Source organism: Pogona vitticeps, chromosome 2 (genome assembly GCF_051106095.1).
Source record: "Pogona vitticeps strain Pit_001003342236 chromosome 2, PviZW2.1, whole genome shotgun sequence".
NCBI classification, from domain to species: Eukaryota; Metazoa; Chordata; class Lepidosauria; order Squamata; family Agamidae; genus Pogona; species Pogona vitticeps.
The window spans coordinates 313,081,915-313,103,672 of NC_135784.1; the positions used below are offsets into that span (position 1 = coordinate 313,081,915).

The window sequence follows — 21,758 nt, forward strand, 5'->3', positions numbered from 1 at the left end:
GGGCTACCCCAGTTAAAAAGTCTGTATTTCACAAAATATTTTGCACCCTGGCTCGATTTCTATATTTACATCCAGAAGGAGAAGGAAGCCGTAGGTGTGTTGTCATCGTCGTCGGGGGAGGGAGGAAGGGTGGGCTCAGCCAGCTGAGCAGCGGGGCTAGGGAGGGGGTGTCCGGGGGGGTGGGAAACCAGCCCACCCCGGGGAGGGGCATGGGTTGCCGGGGGGGGGAGGGGGCAGCCCTGGCCCAAAGGGTCGCTTGAGCTCCTGCAGGCCCATTGCCGGTTCTGCGTGTGGGACGGGGCAGGCGGTCTTCAGCGAGGACGAGGCAGCCTTTGGGCCGGGGGCTTCTCTGGAGAGGGAGCCCCCCCCCGCTGGTCCCTCGGCCCTTCCTCTCTCACCCACACCCTCCTGCTGCGCCTGCGCCTTCCTCGGCTGAGCCGGTGGTGGTGGCTCTTAGCAGGAGGGGCGGCGGCTGCCCCAAAGTGGGAGGGGTTGGAGGAGGGAAGGGGCCGCCGCCCCCACCGGGTCAGATCACCACCGCGTTCTTCTCCCCGAGGAGCCAGTATGTCCTCATCTTCCCTTTGCCCTGCCGGAGAGGGGAGAACACGGTTGGCTGCAGGGCAGTGGAGCTCCTGACTCACACCCCCCCCCACCTGCCCCCATGCAGCAACCAGGGGCCCTTCCCTCTCATGGTCTGCCCTGCTGAGCTGCCCCCCCCCCCCGATTTCTTAAAGTGGACCATTGAGGAGGAGCAGTAGCAGCCCCTGGCCACATGTCCTTTTGCCTGCCCCCGAACTGGCCTGGCCTGGGTCTCGAGCGCTTCCCCCTCCCCCTGCTCCTTGGTGAGCCTGGGGCGCTCACCTTCATCTCCACGTCTCCCCTCAGCTCCAGCTCAAAGCAGCCAAACTCATCCAGGATCTCCTTGGTGCTGGAGGACACGTGGATCTTCAGAGCTGCAACAGACGAGGAGGAGGAGGGTCAGCAGGACCAGGAGGGGGTGCACCCCCTGCCCGGCACTTTCCTGGAAGGTCCAGAGGAGGGAATTGGGGGCTGGCCAGGTTTCCAAAGAGAAGCCGAGGGAGCTGCGTCTTTGGGATGGGGGGGCGGGGTAGGGGGCAATGGCATCGGAGGGGAGGAAGCTTACCCTCGCCGTTGGACTCCATCCGTGATGCAGTGTTGACTGTGTCCCCAAAGAGGCAGTAGCGTGGCATCTTGAGGCCCACCACCCCAGCACACACGGGTCCTGCAGAACAAGGAATGGCGCTGGGGTCAAGGGGGGCTCACCCAGGCCATCGGCCGGCCCTGGGGGTGGGGGCAGCGGGGGCCAGGAGACCCCTCCTCACCCGAGTGGATGCCGACGCGGAGGTGCAGCTGCTCATTGGACCGGTGTCGGATGCGGAAGGTTTTGACCGCCTCGAGGAGGGCGAGGGCCATCCGGACGATCTCGTGGGCGTGCAGCTTGCCGTTCCGAACCGGCAGGCCCGAGACCACCATGTAGGCATCGCCAATCGTCTCCACCTGCGGGCAGAGGACCATGAGGCACCCACCCGGTCAGCTCAGGTGCTGCAGTCAGTGGCTCCTGTCTCCGGCCTGGGAGCTGAGCTGAGCTGAGGGTGGGGGCTCCTTGCGCTCACCTTGTAGACGTCAAAGTTGTCAATGATGGCATCGAAGCAGGTGTAGAGGTCGTTGAGAAGGGTCACTACCTGGAAGGGAAGGGAGGGAGGAACGGGTCTCAGGCGGGGCGCCCAGTGGATCAGCTAATCTCCACATGGCCCAGGCCAGGAGGGCCGTGCGCAGGAAAGAGGCTGCTGGGGAGAGGCACTCGGGGGAGGGGGCTTGTGTGGGGGGGGAGGCAAAGGGATGGGGCATGAGACAGGGCTGACACAGAGGAGTGGATAAGCAAGCGCATGGAAGGCAGGTTTCAGCAAGAGGTGTGAGGGGAGGGAAGCAGAGAGGGCCGAACGCTTCTCGGAGGACTCCTGATTCCTCCAGGGGTGGTCTGTGCTCAGCCAGGCCCCCAACCCCAGCGCCACCCACCTCTCCTCCGCATCGGCTGGAAGGGAGGGGGTGACTTTGCTGAGCGAGTGCCAGGCAGGGGGCCGCCACCGCCTGGCCTTTGGCCCAGAGGCCCTCTGGCATGCGGCCCCTTTCCTGCCTCCCCTTGAGGCCCAGAATGGCCGGACACCCCTGCCAGTCCCCCGCCTGGTGCTGCAGCGGAGCACAGGAGCGTTGCCTTGGTTGGCGTCGGGGGGCCCCACAGGCAGAAGGAGGCTGCCCCCCCCCGCCCGGTGAGACGCCAGGTTGGATGCTGATGCCAGTACCCGGTGTGTTCCAAATCGAGGTCCTTCACGGTTCTGGCTTCTGCCTCAAAGTGGCCCGCTTTGAGACACTTAAAAGAAACATCTCTGTAACAATGAAATCTCCAGGGATCGATGGCCACGTGGACGGATCAAAGCTCAGAGCTGTTTAACCACAACGTTTTCCCACTTTTCAAACTGGAGGGAAAAGGCAGGGGGGCTCTGGAGCGGTTCCAGACCCAGGGGCTCTTCTCCAGGGCAACTTTGCCCTGCATTTATGGTTTAAGGGGTTTTTTTGGGGGGGGGGAGAGACCATATCCCCCCTCCCTCTCACTCCCCCTTAAAAAGTGCCCCATTTGTGCTCTTGATTTCCTCCTGACCATGAGGGCAGCCTGGCCTGACCTGTGGACCACCTCCCTCCAGCTGCTCACGGGCGTTGTGAACGACCCAAAGCAAGAGGGGAAAAACCCTTGGGCCTCCACCAGAGGCCGGGTGCCACGGAGGTGGGTGCCACGAGCTCACCAGGCAGAGCATTCACCTTTGGTGGAAACCAGGAAGAAGAGGAGGAGTGGACTTTCTCCACCAGGTGAGTGAGGACATAGAGATGGGGGTTAGGGGTGGGGTAACAGGCGGGTGGGGGGGCAGGTCAGGGTCAAGCTGGGCAGACGGGCTGAGCTCATCACAGGTGGGACATCCTCCTGGTGACCTCCCCTCCCCCAACTTCACGGGAGACTCTGGGCTCCGGCTCGCCACGGCTACCTCCATGGGGGTGCTCTCTGCGGACAAGGAGGTGAAGCCCACAATGTCACTGAAGTAGATGGTCACGCTGTCAAAGGCCTCGGCCTGGACCGTCTCTCCGCGCTTCAGCTGCTCAGCCACAGAACTGGGGGTGAGAAAGGCGGGGGGGGCACAAGTCCTCAGTGACCCGCCAACCCCCAGAGCCCCTGCTGCACCCCCAAGAGTCTCCATGGGAAAAAACCTCCCTGCAGCCCCCCACCCCCCCACCCCTGGGAGGCAGGCCCAGCACTTAACTTGCTGGGTCAAGGTTGCCCCTTCCCTCAGGTGTGCCCCCCCTTGCCAGCCCCCCCCCCCAAGGCTCCCAACTCACTGGGGGAGGATCTGGTACAGCAGGTTCTCCGCCTTGCGCTTCTCCTCCAGGTAGGCCTGTGTGCGCTCCTCCACCAGCTTCTCCAGGTTGTTGGCGTACTGCTCCATGCGCGACAGCAGGTTGTCCAGGATGCTGGTCCCACCTTCCCTGGGGGGCAGAGGAGAGGATAGGGGGGTGCTCTGGGGAGATGGCCACGGGATGAGGGGGGAGGGGGCCAGAGGCAGCGGGAGAAGGGCGAGAAAAGCCCCCCCCCCACAAGGCAGGGGGTGGGGTTTCCTTTGACAGCAAAAAGAAAGGGCAGGAGGGCTCTCTACTCAGCAGGTGGGCGCATGAGACACCCACCCACCCCCGGACAAGTAAACCTGGGGAGTGGCACAAGAATCTGGGCAGCTGGGTCCACATGGAAGTGGTCTGGGAATCCTCCTTGTCCACCACCCAATTGTGGGGGGGAGGGGGAGGGGTGGGGAGAAAAGAGCCGGCAGGACCAGCCTGACCTGGCCGGGGAGCATGGCCACAGGCTGGTTCCACATGTCTCTGTGTTTCATGTCTCCGGCTGCAGATCCCTGTGCCTTTTGGCAAACCGCCTCCCCGTGTGACTGATGTGTCTGTCACGGGCGAGTCTCTCTCTGTGTGCACGCATGCTCACCCGTGCATGCGTGTGCAAGCCTGCTGGTCCTCTACTTGTGCTCTAGAAATCCCTTTCCTGAGGAAAAGGCAACTTTGGAGGGTGGGGTGTGGAGGGGGGGGTTGTCGGATTGAGCAGCCCCCTCCTGTCCCGTCTCCCCCTCCCTCCCCTCCCGACGTCCTCCAGCACCCACTTGTTGAAACGGCGGATGAAGATCTTAATCTGGGCGAAGTCTGGCCGCTCGGCGGGGTCCTGGGCCCAGCAGCGCTCCATCAGGACCGCCAGCTCCTCGCTGTGCAGGCGCATGTCAACGGTGGGTCGGAAGTACGGCCTCTGGCTGTTGCGCACCTTCTGCACAATCTCTGTGGGGGAGGCGGGTGTAGGGGGGGCACAGGCATGAATGCACAGACAGGTGGAATGGAGGCGCCGTGGCCTGGGGAGAGACCGTTACGGGGCGGGAGGGTGTGACTGGGCCACAGAGACAACGATGGCAATGAAAGCATGAGCTTCCCACGGGGGTGGTGGTGGTGGGTGGTGGTGGAAGGAGATGCGGAGGGGCTGGGGAGACAGACAGAGAAGGCAAGCGAGCGTCACCAGGTCGCCAGCAGTGGCCGAAGCAGCGTCAGGAAGGGCTCCCGGGTTGTGCGGGGCTGCCGGCCAGCTCGGGACCACCACCACATCCGGAGCCTGTTTCTTCTCCTGAGGCACAAGCCAAAGACTCCGCTCCAGGCAGGGCAGCCCCCTCCCTCCGCACTCTCCCTGCCGGCCCCCAGCCCGTCTCCGGCAGAGGCAGGAGCCACGGCAGGATCTGGAGCGCAGCTTGGGGGGAAGAAGACAAAGGCTCTCAAAGCATGGAAGCAAAGACTGCCTTCGGGAGGCCGGGTGGCGACCGAACTCTGTGACTCCTCCCACAAAACAAAACAATGTGGGTGTCTCTCCCCGCCCCCCCCCCCACAAACAGGTCCATTGCTGCATTACCTGTTGCAGGAGGGAGAACATTCCCCCCCCCAAAAAAAAAGACATGACCATGACCCCCTTTTTCCTAGCTTCTCTTCTCTGGCCTTGCTTTCAACCTCAAGCCAAAGCTAGTGGGAGATCCCCGGCATGCGCTGCAGCCCTCCAGAGCTAGGCTACCAATGTGCGGCAATGCTGCAGCTCTACAGAACGGACACCCTCCAGGGCACGCCATCCGCATCCTCTGTCTCTTAAGAGTTGGGATTTACAGCAAGACGGCATGAAAGACAGTTGGAAAGGGCTGGTCAACTTTTAGCCAAGCAAGTGGGTACAGCTCCCATCGAGTTGGGAGGAGGGTCATCAGAGGGCTTCCAGATTTTTTGGTTTTTTTTTTTAAGGAAGGAGGGACCCGCTTCATATTCACAGGGCAGGCCAGCAGCTATAACGGGAAAGGGTTGCCCACTGCAGCACAACGGAAGTGGCACCGTGAATACCCTTGAAGTCACAACATGGCTCCCAGCTGTGCTTACTTCACGGGAAGAGGACCGCCCCCCCCGAGGACAGGATGCGGCACCATTGCACAGCAAGCTACGTGCCTGTCGTGCATGGCCCCTGCTAAGTTTGGAGGGTTCTCACCCACTGCCTCCTAGATGGGCACCAAATGCCTTTCCAGGAGGGAGGCGGTGCCCCAACAGAGGGAGACAGCAAAGTCCCTGGTCCATTCGGGTTTGATTTGGCCCCTGCGGAGGTGATGCAAAACTCCTGAGAGGTGACATCACCACCACCACCCCCCAAGTCCTTGGGAGGAGGGGTCTAGACCTCCACTGGGGGTATTGGGGAGGGACCACCTGGGGGCAGACCATCTCTGCCGGGTGGGAAGCCCCCCTCTTCCTCGGGTCCGGTGCCTCGTGGGGCTTGTCTCTCCCCCTCCTCACCCTTGGGGCTGAGGTCCATGCCCTCAATGTAGAAGGCTCCATTGCGCAGGGCAATCTCCTGGAGGATGATTCCAAAGCTGTACACATCTGCTTTCTGCATGGCTAGGGGTGACAGAGCCAGGGCCCGCTTCTGCAGCAACTCAGGGGCTGTCCACAGCTTCTCTGGTTGGGGAGAAGGAAGATTGGGGGGGGGGTCAGCAGAGCAGCACGAAAGCCACTGGCCTCTCCCTATGGCAGCAGGCTGGCCCCCCGCTTCACAAATGGTGGAGGGGAGCTCCAGGCTGCTACGGGGGCTCTGCCTGTTTCCTGGCCAGAAGGGGCCGAGGCAAGAGCTGGCTGGCTCAATGGGCACCACCCTGGCAGGAGGGGAGGGCACTCACTGGCATAAAGGGCATGGCTGCCCTCACTCTCACTGCTCTGGCGGAAACTGGCCAGGCCATAATCAGTGATCTTCAGCACGAAGCGGCTGTCCACCACACAGTTGGACGACTTGAGGCTGCCATGGTAGCCGATGATGCTGTTATGCAGGAAGGCCATGCCCTGCAGTGGACGGACGGACAGACAGACAGACAGGCAGGCAGGCAGTCCATGGGCATATACAGAAGGAAGCTCACAACCACCACAACCCTCCCAGGTGCAGACAGGACAGCAGTAGGTGTTGGGGGGGGTCGGTGGTCCTGTGGTGAGTGGGGCCTGGAGAAGCTTCCAGCAGGGGATCCTGGCCAAGGAGGGGAGGAAGGTGGCCGGCTGCTGGGGAGGCCGTGAGCTGCCTTGCAAGCCATCTTGTAAAGGGCAGCCAGGAATCCAGCGGGAGGACGCCAACGCCCCACAAAAGGGCCTCCTTCTGGACCGACCTCCGCACCCCACCTCTGCCCCAGGGCAGGCGCCAAGCCCTCCCCCATTCCTGCCCTGGTTCCTCACCTTCACAATGTCATTGATGAGCGAGTAGCGGAACATCCAGTCCAGGCTGATGCTCTCGTTCTCCAAAATGTCCTGGGGGGGGGCGGGGATGGGGGAGGGGCACAGAGGAAGGGTCAGGCGGCAATCCTGCTTGGAAATGTCCGGCCACAACCAGAGGCAGAGGGATCGTCCCTCCCCAACCCTTATGGACCCCACCCCCACCTGGCCGATGCCCTTGTCCCAAAGGGGGCGCCCCCGCCTCACCTGCAGGCTGCCCCGGGGACAGTACTCGGTCACGATGCAGATGTTGGGGGGGTCAATGCAGGCTCCAATGAATCGGGTCAGGTGGTTGAACTGGATGTCTCGCATCTGCAGCCGGGAGATACCGGAGGAAGCCGCTGTTAGCCTGAGGGTGACTCGGAGCAGCGGGGGAGCCTGTGTGGGGTGTGCTAGGGGGCAGAGAGCCTGATGCCATGCACCTCCCACCAGTTACAGCCCCCTCCCACCAACACCCCCCCCCCGTCAGTACATACATGTTTGAGTTCGAAGAGCACCTGCCTCGTCAACTCAATCCGCTTCTTATTCACGTGTTTGATGGCCACGACGTTTCCCTGCAAGAGACAGGGGTGCGTGCGTGTGTGTATGTGTGTCACAGGCCGTGTGGGTCCCAGAAGGAAGCAGGGGGAGGCCTGCATGCCAGGGGGAGGGGAAGAGTCAGGGCTCCAAGAGGCCCACCTTGAAAAGTCCCGTGTTGGCAAAAATCTGGTACTTGCCGTGTGCCGTCATCAGGGAGCCGTAGCTGGACCCTCTCTGGGTTGGGGAAGAAAAGCCAAAAAGGAAGAAGGGTCAGCCGGGCGGCCGGAGTGGAGCGCTGGGGGGCGGCGTGGGGGGGGGGAAGGCCCAGCGGGGTGGGGTTGGTGGCGGTGGTGGATGGCTAATGGATGGGATGGCCAGGGCTGGGGGCCCTGAGCCCCACGGGGAAGGGGTCCCCTGGGGAAGCCAAGGACACCCACCAGCGAGAGGGTGAGGCGGCTGCCGGCCCCTTTGTAATAGCGCTCGGAGCTCCCAAACTGCAGCTCCTCCCAGCGGATCCGCCACAGCATGCTGGCCAGCTCTTTCTCCAGCATCAGCTTCCTAGAGAAAGCAGGATTGGGGGGTTGGGATGGGGGGGGGGGAAGAGAGATCAGCCTGAGATCCTTCTGGCTGTGAGAGAGAGAGAGACAGAGAGAGACCCGTCTCCTTGTTTTGCTTGGGAAACACCCAAAGCCCCTCGTGTGTCCTTGGTCAGCTCATTTGGTGACACCAAGTTGCTGAACAGGAGAGGAGTGTAGTGGGAGGGGAGAAAAGAGCTGGTTGGGGTGTGTGTGTGTGTGTGTGTGTGTGTGTGTGTGTGTGTGTGTGTGTGTGTGTGTGTGTGTGTGTGTGTGTGTGTGTGTGTGTGTGTGTGTGTGTGTGTGTGTGTGTGTGTGTGTGTGTGTGTGTGTGTGTGTGTGTGTGTGTGTGTGTGTGTGTGTGTTTTGAGAGAGAAGGAGACGTACGACTGGAGCCTCTGCATGTTGCAGAAGGTCCCTCTTCTCCCGGAGTGGAGAGCATTGGGGCTGGAGGCGGCATGGCCACTGTGATACCCCTCTTTAAGAGCAATTGAAGGGATGGGAGTGGGGGGGAGGGACTCATGCAGGGCCCCCCCATCCTCTCATCCCCCCCCCCGCAATGACCAATGGCTTCAGGAGGCACAGGTGGGTCATCCAGACCAAACCAACTGCTTGAACAAAGAGGTGCCATTGCGCCTCCAACAGGCCAGGAAGGGGATGACCCACTGGGTGGGTGGATTGGTCTGCTGTGGTCCCCGCAGGCTTGCCACCCCGCTGCCTCCCCAGCCCCCTGCCCACCTCTCAGCGGATGTACCAAAAGGGGCCCTCACCTAAAGATGAGGAAGCTGGAGATGCCGAACATGACGAAGGTCAGCCCGGCCCCGAGGGCCACCACAGCCAGGGTGCTGAGCGGACCTGCCAGGAGAGGCAGAGTTAGGGCTTCTGGGGGGGCTGGGGGGCTGGGTTTCCATTGTCCCAGCAGACCAACCCTTCCCCTGCCCCACATGGCGCCCAGGCACCTGAAGTGGCCCACCCTGGCATACAGGTTGGACTGCGGGTGTCTCTGTGGGGCTGATTTCCTGGTGCCCCCCTTCTCTCCCCCCAGGGGGGGGCTTTCCAGCGAAAGCCAGCTCCCTTTGACTGCCTGCAAACGCCTGAGATCTGTCCCCTGGGCCACCACGGAGGCCCCCCCTTGCCCGAGGCCAGCCAGAGGAGGCATCACTGGCAGCCCAACCCGAGGGGATCAGGGGCCTCGGAGTCTGGAGGCTGCTACTTGGGGGAAAGAGCTGGAATGTGCCCCACTCAGGTTTCTGGAGGGGGGGAGTTAGGGGGCAGTGAGGTCGGGGCCCAGCCTTTCTGGCCACCACCCCCTCCATGCACCCACTTTTGTCACAGGAGAGGTCGTCCGTGTCAAAACAGGGCGGGTTATCCAGCGGAGGGGCCCCCTTCACCCAGTGGATGGGCCCCAGCCAGGTCACCTCTTTCTCTGACGCCACGTAGTGCCCCACCACCTGCGGGAAGAGCGGGCGCAAGGTGGGCCAGGAGGCCGGAGCGCGGCCCGGCCGCCTTCAAGCTGCCCGCCTGCTCACTCTCTCTCTCTCTCTCTCTCACACACACACACACGCGCACACGCACACACACACACATATGGAGAGGCATGACACGTTGCCAACCTCCATCCCCTCCCCACCCCCCACCCCCCGCCACACACACATGCAGGTGGTCAGCCCTCTTCTTCACGGAAGCTAGCTGGGGGGGGGGTAGTTGGGTTTCTCTCCTCCACCTTCCTGCCACCCCTCCCTCCCTCCTCCCACCCCCTGAGCCCCCTGCCCACCCCACCTGTGCGTGCTTAGGGTCCCCCACTCCTGGCTTGGCCCCTTCCCCCCTCGGACCTGGTACTCGCCGCTCTCCAGGTCCGCCATGGCCCACAGGTCGAAATCGGTGTCCCGGTCATTGTTGTCATCCATGCTGACGGTCCCGGTGACCCCTGGGGAGGGGAGGAAGAGGGGCGCCTCAGGAGAAGGGGCCGCCATCCGGTCTGGCTCAGCTGGCCCCCGCTGCCAAGATCCGCCCCTTTCGTTCCCATAGTTGCCCTTTCTCCTCCACCAGGAAAGGGGCAGACGCCGAGGGGCCTCCTCAGCCACCCCTAGTCCTCCAGGCCTGCCCCACAGGGGGAGGGACAGTAGCCTCCCTTCTGCCTCCCCCTCCCACTCCAGAAAAGAGCTAGCTGTGGGTGCTGGTGGTGGTGGGGCTGGGGAGCCAGTTGTTCTGCTTTGGCACAGAGTCTGAAAAGCCCTGAAGTTCCCCCCCCCCCAGCCTGGCCACTAAAGAGCTCGCCTTTGGCTGTCCGTTCGGGATGCAGGCAGACCAGGGACGCCTCCCTCCCTTGGCCGGAAGAGTCAAGGGCATCCCTGCCATGGGCTCCCCCTCCATCATCACCACCACCCCCCTCTGCCAACATCTCCTGCACCTCCCCCCTCCCCCCTCCCCAGCATCCCCTACCCTGGAAGTTCCGCCCCTTCATCTTCTCAAGGATGCGGCTGGTGTTGCGCTTGGTGCCGCCCTCGCTCAGCGTCTCGTTCAGAGCCATGGCATAGAGCAGCAGGCCGTCGTGGAAGCAGCCGGCCACGAGGTTCTTCTGTCGTGGCGGTGGTGGTGGTGGGTGGGTGGGGAGAGAGAGAGAGAGGCAGAAAGAGGGAGAGGGAAAGAGAGAGCGAGAGCGTAAGGCTGCCCCTTGCAGGGGCCAGAGGGCCACGGGCACTGCCCATGGGGGTCTGGCTGGTAGGTTTTGTCACTGAGCACCAGCAGTCAGGAACCGGAGGGGGCAGGTGGGTGGCTGAATGGGTTGGAGGCGGGGGTGGGAGCACCGCCTGAGAAATCTCAGTACCCATAACCGGGGTGGGGGGTGGGGGGGTGGGGTGGGGTGACGGCCGTCCTCTCCCCATGAGTGAGCTCAGCCGCCCATCTAGTGCCAAAGCCTCTTTTTCAAACCACCAGGGTTTGAAATCTGAATCCAGTCCTGGTTTGGGGCACCTGCAAGGCGCTGTGGCTGGAGGGTGCCTCTCCCCTCTTCCCCCACCCCTTGCAAATCCCACCCAAGGATGGGGTGCAAATCCCACCCATCCCTTACACCCTTTCCCCTGAATCTGCCTTCTCCCCCTTTCCTCCCCCCCCCGCCTGCCTCCCTTACTGCCTCCCTCCCTCCTAAAAGGTGTAAGCCAGGACGTGCAGGAGGGGGAGCATCTCATTCCACCTGGGTGGCCGCCTGAACGGAACACAATGAGCCCAAGCAGGTCACCAGTGAGTAGAACTGGGATCGGGCCTTGCCAGGTCTCCCTGGTGACCCCGGAGCCCCTCCCTCGTGTTTCTTTGGGAAACCGGTGGGGGAGGAAAGAGAGAGAGGAAGTCTGGGAATAGGCACAGGGGACCTATGGAAGGTTAGTGGGGAAGAGATGCGGGTGGGGCGGGACGGGGCAGGGGGGGGGAGCAGCAGGAAATCCCGTCCGAATGGAGGGAGGCAAAGCAAAGCAAAGCCGCTTGGCCAGAGGTCTGGGATGGTCTCTCTTGCCCGCCTCGCTGGGCAGCCCCATCTGCCCCACCCCGACTTTTGGGGAGGGGGAAATTCCCAGCCTTCCTCCCCCCCAACACACTTTCTGCAAACTTTGGGGGGGGAGAAGAGGCTTCAGAGCACACCCACCCTCTGGGAAGTAGCCACACACTCCCCACCCCCACCCCTTCCAGCAGAGAGCTGATAGAATCTCTGAGAGGCTCCCAACATCCTTTCCCACACCCGAGTTTTCCTCCCCTCCCCTCCTCCTTCTCCTCCCCATTTGCCCCCACCCCACAATACGTCACTCCTCTCCTTTTTCATGGCTGAAAAGCCCCAGGGGGCCTCCAGGGTTGCCAGCCAGTCACCCACCCACCCCTCAAGCACCCGGGTCCAGCCACGTCTAGGAAGAAGCAGGGAGAGAGGAAGGCGCTGGCCGCAAACACCCCCCAGCACCCAGAAGGGAGCTTGAGCACTGCTGCCGCCACCCATCCGTTCCCCCCACCATCGTTTCTCACCTTTGCTGCCATGATGGAGACTCCGTGGGAAAAGAGGCCCCAGGGAAGTTCTGGCAGGACTCCCATGATTGGCAGCCCACCACTTGAGAGCTGGCTTCCCTGCCTTTTTGGTTAAGCATGGGCCCCGTCCAGCAGGGCAATGGAGGTGGGGGAGTGGGATGATGGAGGAAAGCACCTGGGCTTGACTCTTGAACCTGTGTGGGTTGGGGGGGGGGACTTAGAGTGGAGTGAGGTGGCAGGTGGTTTGTACTCTTCTAGCAGCCTTGATAAGCTGGATGTGGTCAAACAGGAGATGGCAAGAATAAACATTGCCATCCTGGGCATCAGTAAACTGAAATGGATGGGAATAGATGAATTCAACTCAGACGATTATCACATCTACTATTGTGGGCAAGAATCCCACAGAAGGAATGGAGTAGCCTTCACAGTCGACAAAAGAGTGGGAAAAGCTGTACTGGGATACAATCTCAAAATGATAGAATGATTTCAATACAAATCCAAGGCAGACCTTTCAACAACAGAGTAAATCATGTTCATTCACCAACCACCAATGCTGAGGAGGTTGAAATTGACCAATTCTATGAAGACTTACAACACCTTCTAGAACTGACACCAAAGAAAGATGTTCTTGTCATTCTAGGGGACTGTAATGCTAAAGTAGGGAGCCAAGAGATAAGAGGAACAACAGGGAAGTTTGGCCTTGGAGTTCAAAACGAAGCAGGGCAAAGGCTAATAGAGTTTTGTCAAGAGAACAAGCTGGTCATCACAAACACTCTTTTCCAACAACGCAAGAGGTGACTCTACACATGGAAATCACCAGATGGGCAATATCGAAATCAGATTGATTATATTCTCTGCAGCCAAAGATGGAGAAGCTCTATACAGTCAGCAAAAACAAGACCTGGAGCTGATTGTGGCTCTGATCATCAGCTTCTCATAGCAAAATTCAAGGTTAGACTGAAGAGAGTATGAAAAACCACTGGGCCACTCAGGTATAATCTAAACCAAATCCTTTATGAATACACAGTGGAAGTGAAGAAGAGATTTAAGGAACTAGATTTGGTGGACAGAGTGCCTGAAGAACTTTGGATAGAGGCTCGTAACATTGTCCAGGAGGGAGCAACAAAAACTATCCCAAAGAAAAGGAAATGCAAGAAAGCAAAGTGGCTGTCCAACAAGGCCTTACAAACAGGACAGAAGAGAAGGGAAATAAAATACGAGGGGGATAGGGAAAGTTACAGAAAACTGAATGCAGACTTCCAAAGAATAGCAAGGAGAGACAAGAGGGCCTTCTTAAATGAACAGTGCAAAGATATAGAGGAAAATAATAGAAAGGGAGAAACCAGAGATCTGTTCAGGAAAAGGAGCTATAAAAGGAACATTCTGTGCAAAGATAGACATGATAAAGGACAAAAATGGGAGGGACCTAACAGAAGCAGAAGATATCAAGAAGAGGTGGCAAGAATACACAGGAATTATACCAGAAAGATTTCGATATCCCAGACAACCCAGATAGTGTGGTTGCTGACCTTGAGCCAGACATCGTGGAGAGTGAAGTCAAGTGGGCCTTAGAAAGCCTGGCTAACAACAAGGTGATGGCATTCCACTTCAGCTATTTAAAATCTTAAAAGATGATGCTGTTAAGGTGCTACATTCAATATGCCAACAAGTTTGGAAAACTCAACAGTGGCCAGAGGACTGGAAAAGATCAGTCTACATCCTAATCCCAAAGAAAGGCAGTGCCAAAGAATGCTCCAACTACCATACAATTGCACTCATTTCACACGCTAGCAAGGTTATGCTCAAAATCCTACAAGGTAGGCTTCAGCAGTATGTGGACCGAGAACTCCCAGAAGTGCAAGCTGGATTCCAAAGGGGCAGAGGAACTAGAGACCAAATTGCTAACATCGGTTGGATTATGGAGAAAGCCAAAGAGTTCCAGAAAAACATCTACTTCTGATTCATTGACTATGCAAAAGCCTTTGACTGTGTGGACCACAGCAAACTATGGCAAGTCCTTAAAGAAATGGGAGTGCCTGACCACTTTATCTGTCTCCTGAGAAACCAATACGTGGGACAGGAAGCAACAGTTAGAACTGGATATGGAAACACTGATTGGTTCAAAATTGGGAAAGGAGTACGACAAAGGCTGTATATTATCCCCCTACTTATTTAACTAATAGATCATGTGAAAGGCTGGACTGGAGGAATCCCAAAATGGAATTAAGATTGCCGGAAGAAATAGCAACAACCTCCGATATGCAGATGATACCACTCTGACGGCAGAAAGTGAGGAGGAAAAAAGGAACCTTGTAATGAGGGTGAAAGAGGAGAGTGCAAAAAACAGTCTGAAGCTCAATATCAAAAAAACTAAGATCATGGCCACTGGTCCCAGATTTTACCTTCTTGGGCTCCATGACCACTGCAGATAGTGACAGCAGCCACAAAAGTAAAAGACGTCTGCTTCTTGGGAGGAAAGTGATGACAAACCTAGACAGCATCTTACAAAGCAGAGACATCACCTTGCCGACAAAGGTCTGCATAGTCAAAGCTATGGTTTTCCAGTAGCAATGTATGGAAGTGAGATCTGGATCATGAAGGCTGACTGCTGAAGAATTGATACTTTTGAATTGTGGTCCTGGAAGAGACTCTTGGGAGTCCCCTGGATTGTAAAGAGATCAAACCTATCTGTTCTGAAAGAAATCAAACCTGAGTGCTCGCGGGAAGGACAGATCCTGAAGTTGAGGCTCCAGTCCTTTGGCCATCTCATGAGAAGAGAAGACTCCCTGGAAAAGACACTGATGTTGTGAAGGCAAGAGGAGAAGGGGATGACAGAGGACGAGATGGATGGACAGTGCCATCGAAGTGACCAGCATGAATTTGACCCGACTTCAGGAGGCAGCAGTGGAGGACAGGAGGTCCTGGCATGCTCTGGTCCATGGGGTCACAAAGAGTTGGACACAACGAATAAACAATAACAAGCAGACATTAGCAACTGGTGGGTTGATGCCCTTCCATCAGCAGATGTGGGTGCCAGTCCAGGCGCCAGGTTCATTTGCTTGACACTGCCCTGCACTTAATTTATAGATGATAGAGCCCCACCTTCTTCCAGAAACAAGAAACCAAGAAACAGGTAAACTTATTTGCAGGCTTCTGGCTTCCACTTGGAGCACCTGGCAAAATCTCCTGCCTAGATAGAGACAGCAAAGCCCCCAGTCTGCTTTTTCCTGTCCAACCGAGATTCTCAACTTGGGAATCCACACCGGCCATTTCTCAGGGTACAGCACGTAACTCGAGTAAAACAAAGAAATGACCCCATCAATAGGGCCCAAGAGGTACATGGGGAGCTTCTCCCAGAGAACACCCCCCAGAACAGACCCCAACAAAAGTCCTCATCCAAGCTCTAAGCTCTGAAGTCACTTCTGACTGACAGCGGCCACACAAAGGAGGATCTTCCCAGCGGTCCCTCTCCTTGGCCTGTACTCCTGGCCGCGGGGCTCCCTTTATTGAATCGTTCTCTGCTGAGGCCACAATCCTGAGGCTGTACCTAAGGTTACCTTTCCACAAGACCTGTCCTTGTTTTGACCCCGTGTTGGTCCCTTGCTTCCTGCACGCAGGATAGAGAGAGAGAGATGCCTCGGTTAGGGTGGCTGGGCGCAGCTGGGCCAGAGATGATACTCCCCAGCCATGCACGGAAGCAGATGGGGCCACTTTGGGCGCCTTTCGGCAGGGCCGTCCCAAGGCACATGGCCGCCTGAGGCAAAAGAGAGGACGTGGCTCCCTCCCCTCTCTTCTGTCACGTACAGGGGCCAGGGGACGGGGCAGGTAAACGACGCCTGGAGTCCATGGGCTGAGTGAGGACTGGGGGTGCAGAGCAGGCAGCCTTGTCCACTAAGAGAGAGGCCTGGGGTTCCATGAGGGCAGCTGGGGAAGTTGGGGGCCTTGCTCAGCCCCCTGGCAGTGCCCGCCCTGGACCCCAATGATCAGCCGGTTCTAGCGTGATGCTCTGTACTCCCTTCCTCTCCCCACTCCCTGAACCACCACCACACAACGTCTCCCTTGACAGCTTTCTTTTCCAATGGAAGGACTCAAAGGGGTGGGGGCGAGGAGACGCCCGGCTTCCTGCTCCCCGCCCCCCCCCCGAGGCATGCTGTCCGAATTGAGAATTATCACTTTCTAATAATATGCTGCCATTTTCTGCTTCAGAAATAGGGAGAATAGAGTCACGGCTGCATTCGTCGAACGGAAAACAGAAACAAGTGGGATCACCCGCAGGCCACCATTCCACTTTCTGGAAGGGAGCGCCAGCCGGTCCACCCGGAGGGCCTTCTGCACAGCCCTGGATGGGATCACAGTCCCTGCTGACCTTGTGAGGTGACACGAGGCCGGCCAGCCAGGGGACCGAGGGAGAGGGGGACCAGGACAGAGGGAGCCGTGGTCTTTGCCCCCAGCCTGGCTCCTCTGCAAGGGTAGGGCTGCCCTTCCCTTCCTGGAGACAGGTGTGCCAGGCGAATGGGATGTTCCCCCCCACCACCTTCATGGCGCCAGGAGTTCTCTGATCCCTTTGAACTCTGCCTGGTATTGGGCTGCCCCCCCCCCAAACCTTCTGCCTGCAAACACCACTTCTCATGTCCCTCCATACCTGGCCTGTTCACATGTGGTGCTCTCTCCTCTGACCCTTGATGCCCATAAGTAACTTTTCTTCTTTGTTAGGGGGCACCCAAAGTCTAGAGCTCTGCCCCTGCGGGCGCCCGATGCTTCTCAGCTCACCTCTCTCTGCAGACAGGAGAACGGCTGACCCTTTGGACGACTGAAAGGGCCATCGTGCAGAACCTCTGGCAGGAGTGGCTCTGCTGGAGGCCTGGGTCTTTGGGGCAGACACTGTTTGGCCCCAAACACGGCCTGGTGGACCTGCAGCGCCCTTCTTCTCCCCACACTGCCCAAGGGCTGCCGTCCTCTCTTGGGCCAGACTCGGGAGCGCTTCTAGGGAGGTGGCTTCAGAGGCTCCTCCAACATCTATCTCACTGGCAACCTACCTGACCAGGGTTCCCAGAATGACACGTGCACCCCTCCCCCCACGCCTGGTGCCAGCCCCCTTTTCTCTCTATCATGGGACAGCCAAACTCCTCTCCAAAAAGTTTCTATCCCAGAAATCTCCAGATGGAGTTGCTCTTGCGATTGGAGTATAAACAAAACATTTAAAGAGCAACCCTGGCCTTTTGCCCAAAATCTGCAGAATTTCCGGCCTTCCAGGAATCAGCCATGTGCTTGTTGACCTGGCCACTCTCTCTGGCCATCACAGCTCACTCTGGTGGCAGAGAGTTCCACTTGACAGACGAAGCAGGGTTGTGGGAAAGGACTTCTTGCCAAGCGTCGTTTTCAGCTTCCTCAATCAGGACCAACCAGGGCTGAGTGGGGATAAGATCCTCTCCTCCACCTGCCGGTTCAACTCCCACATCTTACTCCCATAGCCACAGGGGAAGTGCGTGGCCGGCCTTGAAATTTCAGGTGGGGCTCACTTGGATTGGCAGCCGCTCCTATCTCACTCCTGCACCCTCTTCTGCCCGTCTGTTTAGCTACCTCGACGTCTGGTGGGAAACAGCCAGTCCCGACCACCTGTGAAGACCCAGAGGGCTTCCCGCCTCTACAAAGGAGCCTCAAGGTGCCATGGATTCAGGCATCAGATCCTTTGAGTAAACAGGCTCAAGGACACGGATACATTCTATCCATCATTTTCCTTTTGGACAGGTCAGACGTAGAAGGAAATGGTTACAATTTGAGAAACATCCTGTAAATAAAGATACTCTGGGGAAAAAATATGTGCGCGAGAGCACTTGAAAGGAAAACTCGCACGAATGACTTATTTACGGTGCTTTGTGTATCCATCTACGTAGAGAAGCTGTCGGATGCATCCTGGAGTGTCGGACGTCTGGACTGGCGCCTCGGAGAGCGTGTGCACTGATCTCCCTGCTGGCATTCATAAATGCTTCCCTGATACCTCTCCTCTTAATACGCCTCCTGGCAGATTTCTAAGAAGAAAGTTTCCACAGAGACACCTGTGGGGGGGGGACGGGGACCAATCGAGAGCCAGCCACGCTCTTGGCAACACACACCAAAGAGGAGGGGAAGAGCTGCAGCTGAGGGTGATGTCCTCTGGCATGTGAGCACCAAGGGTGTGTGTCTGTGTGTGTGTGTGTGTGTGTGTGTATGTGGGGGGGGGATTAGAGAGAAAGGAAACTCCCAGGCAGGGCAGCTGGTTTCTCTCAGGAGGGAACCAGGTCTGCCAGCCAGCCCTCTCTCTGGCCATGGCCTTCTGGACCACCTGCAGGTTCTGCATCCTCTTGGATGGATGGCAGCCCCAACCCAACCTCTCTGCAGCAGTCAATCCCAGGGATGACCACAGTACATGCCACAGTGGCTCAGTCCCCATGCCACAGCCCGAAAATAAGGTGCGAGGGACCTTTCTGCCTCAACCACTGCCTCAGAGTCCAGCTTTAAGGCTAAGGGAAGCTGCAGGAGGGAAGGAGAACCATCTCTCTCTCTCTCTCTCTCTCTCTCTCTCTCTCACACACACACACACACACACACACACACACACACACACACAACACACACACAACACACAGCCTCTGTGTACCACACGTGCCCCTCCAGGATCCTAACAGACTGGCCTAGAAGGGGCATCATCCCTGGGTAAAGCACAAAAGCTACACCCGGAGGAGGTACACGTCCCCCTGCCCCCCGCCCGTCTCTGGCCTTCAGCTCACGCCGACTCCTCAAGGGAAGCCCCTGTGGGAGGACCCCCTGCGAGCAGAACCACGATGCCCGGCTCCCCAGCGCTCTGCCAACCACCTCCTCTTTGTCCATTTCGCACCCTGACCCTGGAGAACGGGGCCAACCCTTCTGCCTTGCTCCAGCCAGGGAAGCGGGATTTTGCTCCAGATGTGCAATGCTTCCACCCCCACCCCCACCCCCACCCCCACAAAAGGACACCCCGACTGGAATGAAAAAGCAGAGCAGGGGGGGAGCCTTACCAGTGAGTCATTCAGCTCCACGTGGAAGTCCCTCTGGGCGCGCAGAATCACTTGCCTCTGGAAGGCCTGGTATTCTGGGTTCTGGGGCTCATGATAGGTGATGACCAGGACCGTCTGCAACAAAAGGCAGGGGGTGAGGGAAAGGATCCTAAGCCCCCTTGGACTTCTCAGAGCACCCGGGTGTGACAAGCCACCCTCTGACAACCGGCTCAGTGGGTCTACTCTACAAGGGCCTATCCATGGGGCATTTACAATACATTGCAATTCTGTTACAGGACGTTTTTCTTAAAGAAGAAGAAGAAGAAGAAGAAGAAGAAGAAGAAGAAGAAGAAGAAGAAGAAGAAGAAGAAGAAGAAGAAGAAGAAGAAGAAGAAGAAGAAGAAGAAGAAGAAGAAGAAGAAATATGCAAATTAGCCTCTTTCCCTTTAGCCCCCCCCCTCCCCCCCGACCTGGGGTTCCTTAGGAGGAAGGGTTTCACGGAGGCTGGAGGGCAAAGTCACTCTGCCAAGGTCTACCCTCCCTTGTCCCTTGCAGGAAGCGGTGGCGCAGCCTGTCTTGGCTCAGGGAGGCCTCCTTCCCCGTTCCTGGCAGTGTCCTCCTCCTCCTGGAAGGGAGGCTCTCTGTTGTAGCTTGGGCTGAGAGGACGGCTCCTTTGGCATTTGTGCCCCACCCACACCCAGGCTCAGCCGTCTCTGCCTCCCCCCACTGACCCCCAAGCCCCACCCCACCCCGCACTCCCCGCGTTGAGTCCGGCACTCACCCGGAAGGCCTCCCGCAGGCCCCCGGGGTCCTGGCCCTCCCTGCTCTGCCAGGGCTTGGCTCTCTCGCGGCTCCCTTCCGCACGCAGGCTTTCGCCAAAGACATCCACGTAGAAGAACACGTAGTCGCCACCCGTCATGCTCTCCTCCTGGGCCAGGCGCAAGATCTGGTGCAGCATCTCCAGGGGGCCACAGATGTAGATGACTGTGGAGGAAGCACAGGGGCCCACACGTCAGACATGGGGCGGGGTGGGAGCCAAGCACAGCGCAGTGGGGCGGGGAAGGGGGGGGCAAGAGCCCTGCCACCAGGCACAAGCCCCGGAGAGCGGTGCCACTTTTTCCAGGAAATCGCTGAGCAGTATCTAGATTTCTGAAACACACCAAAACAGCTGGAGCAGGAAGGGCAGGAACCCCTGGCTCATGCAAATCCCAAAGCAGAGATCAGCCAGGATGGGTCGCCAGGCCTCTGGGGCCACGTTCAGATGTCAAGGAAGAGAGGGAGGGGTGCCCTTCAAGGGCATCAGCCTCTCCCCAGTGCCAGTGGGTCTCAAGGCCCACGTGGTTCAGTGCAGAGGTGTTTCTCTGTAATGGCCGGCAACCCCAACACATCAAGAGATGTTTGAACAGAGCACCACCTGGTCTTGTGAGTGATCTGAAGCAAGGGATAACGATGGACGACTTGCTAGTGTGTGTGCTTCCTCCCCTCTGTGAGCTCCTTGTTTTTTCCTCCTCCTCCTCCTCCTCCTCCTGGTTACAGAGAAGCAGGTCTCTGGCACCTGGAGCAGCTTGGCCTAAGGGCTTCTGCAAAGGACGTTGAAGCTCTTTCCTTTTCCTCCTCTTCCTTGGGCTGCCTTGCTTCCCATCTCTAGAGCCACTAATTCTCTTCAGGGGTTACAAGCTCAGCATAGGACCACTGCCCCGGGCCACGAGAGAGTGCCTGACAAGACCACCTTTGGTTTAGAGAGATGGGTCAGAAGTCCCATGGCCAAAGAGGGGACTGAAGACGCGCCCTTTCCCCATGAGCGTCTTGCAGACGGCAGGCTCCAGCTGTCTCCAGCTAAGAAGCTACACCCGGCCCAGGCGGACAGTGGCTGCTGATGAACACCTTGTCCTCACGCCAAGTCCTCAGCCTCCATACCTAATAGGCACAGGGCGCATCCCTCCTCTTGGTTGCTACGCCAGCACCGCCTCTTCCCTTGGGCCAGGAGGTGAGGTGGACCTGGAAAGGAGGGGATGCAGGGATTGGGGGGGGGTGGAGAGACCCGCCAAAGAGGTTTCTTGCCAAAAGGAGGACATGAAAGAGGTCGTGGCCCTGGGCAGGGTGGGTGGGCCAGAAGACCTTGGAGCAGCTGAGGGGAGTGGGCTCACACGCCCACAGCAGGAACCTCGCTCCTAGCGGCCATGGTTTCTGCTGGCTACGCTTCTCCAGAAGAGAGCCTTCCCTTGGGCTCCCAAACGCAGGACCTGGGGAAGAAGTCAAGAGAGGCAGGACCAGGAACCACAGGAGGAAGAAGGTAAGAAAAAGAGAAAGATCCTGCTGGGGTAACTGAGCCGACCCTGTGTGTGAGAGAGAGACAGGCTAAGTGGCTACGATGCTCAGGAGGGGGACCTGATGGGGGGCAGGAGGGCCTGGGGAATGGGGGGGCCAGGAAGGTCACCTCACCCCCTGTCTACACATAGGCCACTCAGAAGACCTGAACTCATTCCCCCAGTTTGGGGCTCAAACTGATGGCAGAGATAAGGTGTAAATAGCTCTGAATAAAACTCTTTTGCTTGAGTTGACAGCTATTTCCCGAGCCTCCCTCAGGATGATAGATATCCCTTCACGGATGGAGGGAGGGAGAGAGAGCAAAGCAAAGCAAAGCAAAGCAAAGCAAAGCAAAGCAAAGCAAAGCAAAGCAAAGCAAAGCAAAGCAAAGCAAAGCAAAGCAAAGCAAAGCAAAGCAAAGCGTGCTCATATACCACCCATAGCAGGTAAACCACTCTCTGGG

The 21,758-nt window shown here is 58.4% G+C and overlaps 1 protein-coding gene across 4 annotated transcripts in view; it reads right to left on the minus strand.

Annotated features, from left to right (window-relative positions):
* Positions 1-7: 7 nt before the first annotated feature.
* The window catches only part of NPR2 (natriuretic peptide receptor 2), a 33,510-nt gene continuing 11,759 nt past the window's right edge, over positions 8-21,758 (minus strand). For 2 of the 4 annotated variants that reach the window (XM_078384201.1, XM_078384202.1), the window contains exons 2-21: positions 19,770-19,972; positions 19,010-19,123; positions 10,413-10,548; positions 9,803-9,897; positions 9,295-9,421; positions 8,741-8,825; positions 7,833-7,953; positions 7,555-7,629; positions 7,353-7,430; positions 7,084-7,188; positions 6,300-6,912; positions 5,920-6,081; positions 4,224-4,392; positions 3,406-3,552; positions 3,057-3,180; positions 1,635-1,703; positions 1,344-1,518; positions 1,145-1,243; positions 862-953; positions 8-586 (exon numbers count right to left, since the gene is read on the minus strand). In XM_078384201.1, the coding sequence (XP_078240327.1) occupies positions 527-586; positions 862-953; positions 1,145-1,243; positions 1,344-1,518; positions 1,635-1,703; positions 3,057-3,180; positions 3,406-3,552; positions 4,224-4,392; positions 5,920-6,081; positions 6,300-6,912; positions 7,084-7,188; positions 7,353-7,430; positions 7,555-7,629; positions 7,833-7,953; positions 8,741-8,825; positions 9,295-9,421; positions 9,803-9,897; positions 10,413-10,548; positions 19,010-19,123; positions 19,770-19,972 (2,849 nt within the window). In that variant the 3' untranslated portion in view covers positions 8-526. Of the gene's footprint in view, positions 587-861; positions 954-1,144; positions 1,244-1,343; positions 1,519-1,634; positions 1,704-3,056; positions 3,181-3,405; positions 3,553-4,223; positions 4,589-5,919; positions 6,082-6,299; positions 6,913-7,083; positions 7,189-7,352; positions 7,431-7,554; positions 7,630-7,832; positions 7,954-8,740; positions 8,826-9,294; positions 9,422-9,802; positions 9,898-10,412; positions 10,549-19,009; positions 19,124-19,769; positions 19,973-21,758 lie in introns of those variants that run through there. The other 2 variants (XM_072987125.2, XR_013541006.1) reach the window with 2 other exon arrangements.